General features: G+C 45.7%; 1 protein-coding gene across 1 annotated transcript; it reads left to right on the top strand.

The window, feature by feature from the left end:
* The first annotated feature begins 710 nt into the window (after positions 1 to 710).
* Positions 711 to 2,611, top strand: LOC121396166 (E3 ubiquitin/ISG15 ligase TRIM25-like). Its single transcript, XM_041570730.1, has one exon. The coding sequence runs from the start codon at positions 815 to 817 to the stop codon at positions 2,393 to 2,395; it is 1,581 nt and encodes a 526-aa protein (XP_041426664.1). The 5' UTR covers positions 711 to 814; the 3' UTR covers positions 2,396 to 2,611.
* The last annotated feature ends 541 nt before the right edge of the window (positions 2,612 to 3,152 follow it).

Below are 3,152 nucleotides of genomic sequence, written 5' to 3'. Positions count from 1 at the left end.
TTCTGAGCTCTCTGCCAAAAGCTAATTAAGTTAGAAACTGGTTTTTTTCTGGCTGTTCAGTGCAGAGAAAAGAGGGACTTTCCAGTACAAAAGAGGGACAGGGGGTTGAGTGGTCAAAAGAGGGACAGTTGGGAGGTATGCAAGTGCCACCTAGCTGTGTGAGCTTTTTCACATTCTGTCTAAATAACAATAATAATTCCGTGAGTGATGTTTTTACAGCAGCAATAATATATTCCGTATCCACTACTGTATACGTTGCCCTTGCAGGCATTGTTTGCCCAGTCTTTAACCAAGTGCCACCTAGCTGTGTGAGCTTTTTCACATTCCGTGTCCAGAAACATCACCTGAGTGACGTAGTGTGATTTCTGCCCTTTACAGCACAAAACGCAGCGCTGTGTCAACAATGTATTTTTCAGATACATTTTTGCCCTTGATCCCCCTCTGGCATGCCACTGTCCAGGTCGTTGCACCCTTTAAACAACTTTAAAATCATTTTTCTGGCCAGAAATGTCTTTTCTAGCTTTTAAAATTCGCCTTCCCATTGAAGTCTATGGGGTTCGCGACGTTCGCGAACCGTTCGCATTTTTGGACGCATGTTCGCGAACATTTTTTCCACCGTTCGCTACATCCCTAATGTCCAGCAGTTTTTCCTTAAATAAGAATAAAATAATGGTAACTGTAAGAGTTAACAGGAAGCTTTTATCTAAACAATACAATTTGCCCCACCCTGTGTGAGAGGGAGAGATAAAACAAGTTCCACTGGTTATAGAGAGAAAAGAGCTTTCAGTTTTATTTCTTGTTCCTGATTTCAGTGATGGCGACTGCTGATCTGAGAGACGAGCTGAGCTGCTCCATCTGCCGGGACATTTATACTGATCCTGTATCCCTGCCGTGTGGCCATAACTTCTGCCAGGGCTGTATTGGGACAACATGGGACACCCAGGTGGAAACTTTCCTAGAAAATCCTTCTTGCCCTGAATGTAGACAGAGATTTAGTAGGAGACCTGAACTGACAACAGACTGGAAGCTGCGTGACCTGGTGGAGAGATTCCGTCCAACTGAGACAGAGCCGGGGGAGACTGGGATCTTCTGCACCTACTGTGTCCTCTCTCCTGTACCTGCTGCTAAATCCTGTCTCTTGTGTGAGGCTTCTCTGTGTGATACCCACCTGAGGGGGCACAACAAGTCAGCAGAACATGTACTGACCCAACCCACCGACTCCTTTATGGAGAGAAAATGTTCTGTACATCACAAGGTTCTGGAGTATTTCTGCTGTGAGGAGTCTGTCTGTGTCTGTGTGTCCTGCTATCTGGCTGGAGAGCACAGGGGCCACAGGGTGGAGCTGCTGAGTGAGGCCTCTGAGAAGAAGAAAGAGAAACCGAGGAAGGTTCTGGAGAAACTGAGGCCAGAGAGAGAGGAGACTGAGAGAGGAGCCCAGAGACTGCAGGAGCGCAGGAGAGAAGTGGCAGAAAAAGCAGCCGGTGAGACAGAGAGAGTCACTGCCCTGTTTAGAGACATCAGGGAACAGCTGGAAGCCCTAGAGAAGCGACTCCTGAGTGACATCTCCAGGCAGAAAGAGAAGCTCTCACTCCCACTCACTGATCTGATCCACCAGCTGGAAATAAAGAAGGACGAGCTGTCCAGGAAGATCCGTCACATTGAGGAGCTGTGCAACATGGCAGATCCACTCACTGTCCTACAGGAACGGGAATCACATGGAGCTGCAGATAATGAGGGGGGCAGAGAGAGAGAAGATATAAAGGTCCCTGCTGTAGGGGATCTGGATGTGGATCTGATCTCAGAGACATTACTCACAGGCTTAGCTGCCATTGGGACTGGGGTAAAGAGAAGGATCTATGGGCAGGAGGCTACAGACCTGTTACTGGATATAAACACGGCTGGGAATCTTGTATCTGTATCAGGGGACAGGAAATGTGCTTCTTACTCACGTACAGACCAGTGTCACCCACAAACCCCAGAGAGATTTCAGGTTCCTCAGACTTTAAGCAGCAGGAGTTTCCCCTCAGGGCGACATTACTGGGAAGTGGAGGTCAGTGAATCAGGGAGCTGGATGGTAGGGATGGCCTATCCCAGTATAGAGAGGAGAGGGGATCAGTCCTGCATTGGGAATAATAACAAGTCTTGGGGTTTGTACAGATGGTATAATAATAACTATACAGTGACACATGACAGTAAAGACACAGATTTACCCCATGTCTCTTCCTGCAGGAGAATCAGGATCTCACTGGACTATGAGGCCGGACGTCTGTCCTTTTATGAGCTGAGTGAGCCAATCAGACACTTACACACCTTCACTGTCACATTCACTGAGCCCCTTCATGCTGCATTCTGGGTAGGGTGGAATAAGAAAGCCTGGGTGAGAATCATTAGTTAGGACACTACCCAGCAGGAAACCCATTCCTAGAGTTGCCCTTACCCTGTGATATCAGGAAATGAAGGAAGTACAGGAGACATATTTACATTGGGCAGTGCTCTAGACATGACTGAACAGTTATTTTAACTAATACGTTTGGCTAAATTCCATTTCTGTCCCACCAGAATAACATGTATTGCTTTTTACTCATTTAATAAATGTGTTTTCCAGTCCTGACTCCCTCAGTCTCTCCCCAATATCTCTTTCTCTCTCAGCCAATGAGTGATGTCCCCCTACTGTACATGGACCAGTGTCTGTGCAGCTTTTTGCAGTGACTATTTGCCAGTTTGCTCAGTTAGGTATGTGAGTAAGGTGTGGCCACATGGATGTGTGTGTTTTTTTTTAGACATCTTGATATTTAACCTGTAGCATTCAGGTAATTTATTTTTACAATCAGCCCCGTCGAGTTCTTTTACAACCCCAGTCTTACCAAAACACAGCCCCTTTCTGGATTACCTTGTCAGGAGTCTCTCATTTACGTTGGGATTGTTGCAATATCATGCAATGTAAAGAGAAAACAATTATTATTGGACATGAATATGGCTACTAACATTTGTATCCCCCTGGGTCCCAACAGATGGTACATTCCTACTGAGCCTTCTGGTAGAACTCCGGCCCAGTTACTTCTGTATAAAATTAATATTTTATATTATTGGAAGTCTAGATACACAGATATGTAAGCTAATATACAAAAATCAATACATGTAACCAGTGTGAT

The sequence above is a fragment of the Xenopus laevis genome, chromosome 1L (assembly GCF_017654675.1).
Source record: "Xenopus laevis strain J_2021 chromosome 1L, Xenopus_laevis_v10.1, whole genome shotgun sequence".
NCBI lineage: Eukaryota > Metazoa > Chordata > Amphibia > Anura > Pipidae > Xenopus > Xenopus laevis.
Note: the sequence above shows the minus strand (reverse complement) of the source record. Positions and strands in the feature narration are given on the sequence as shown.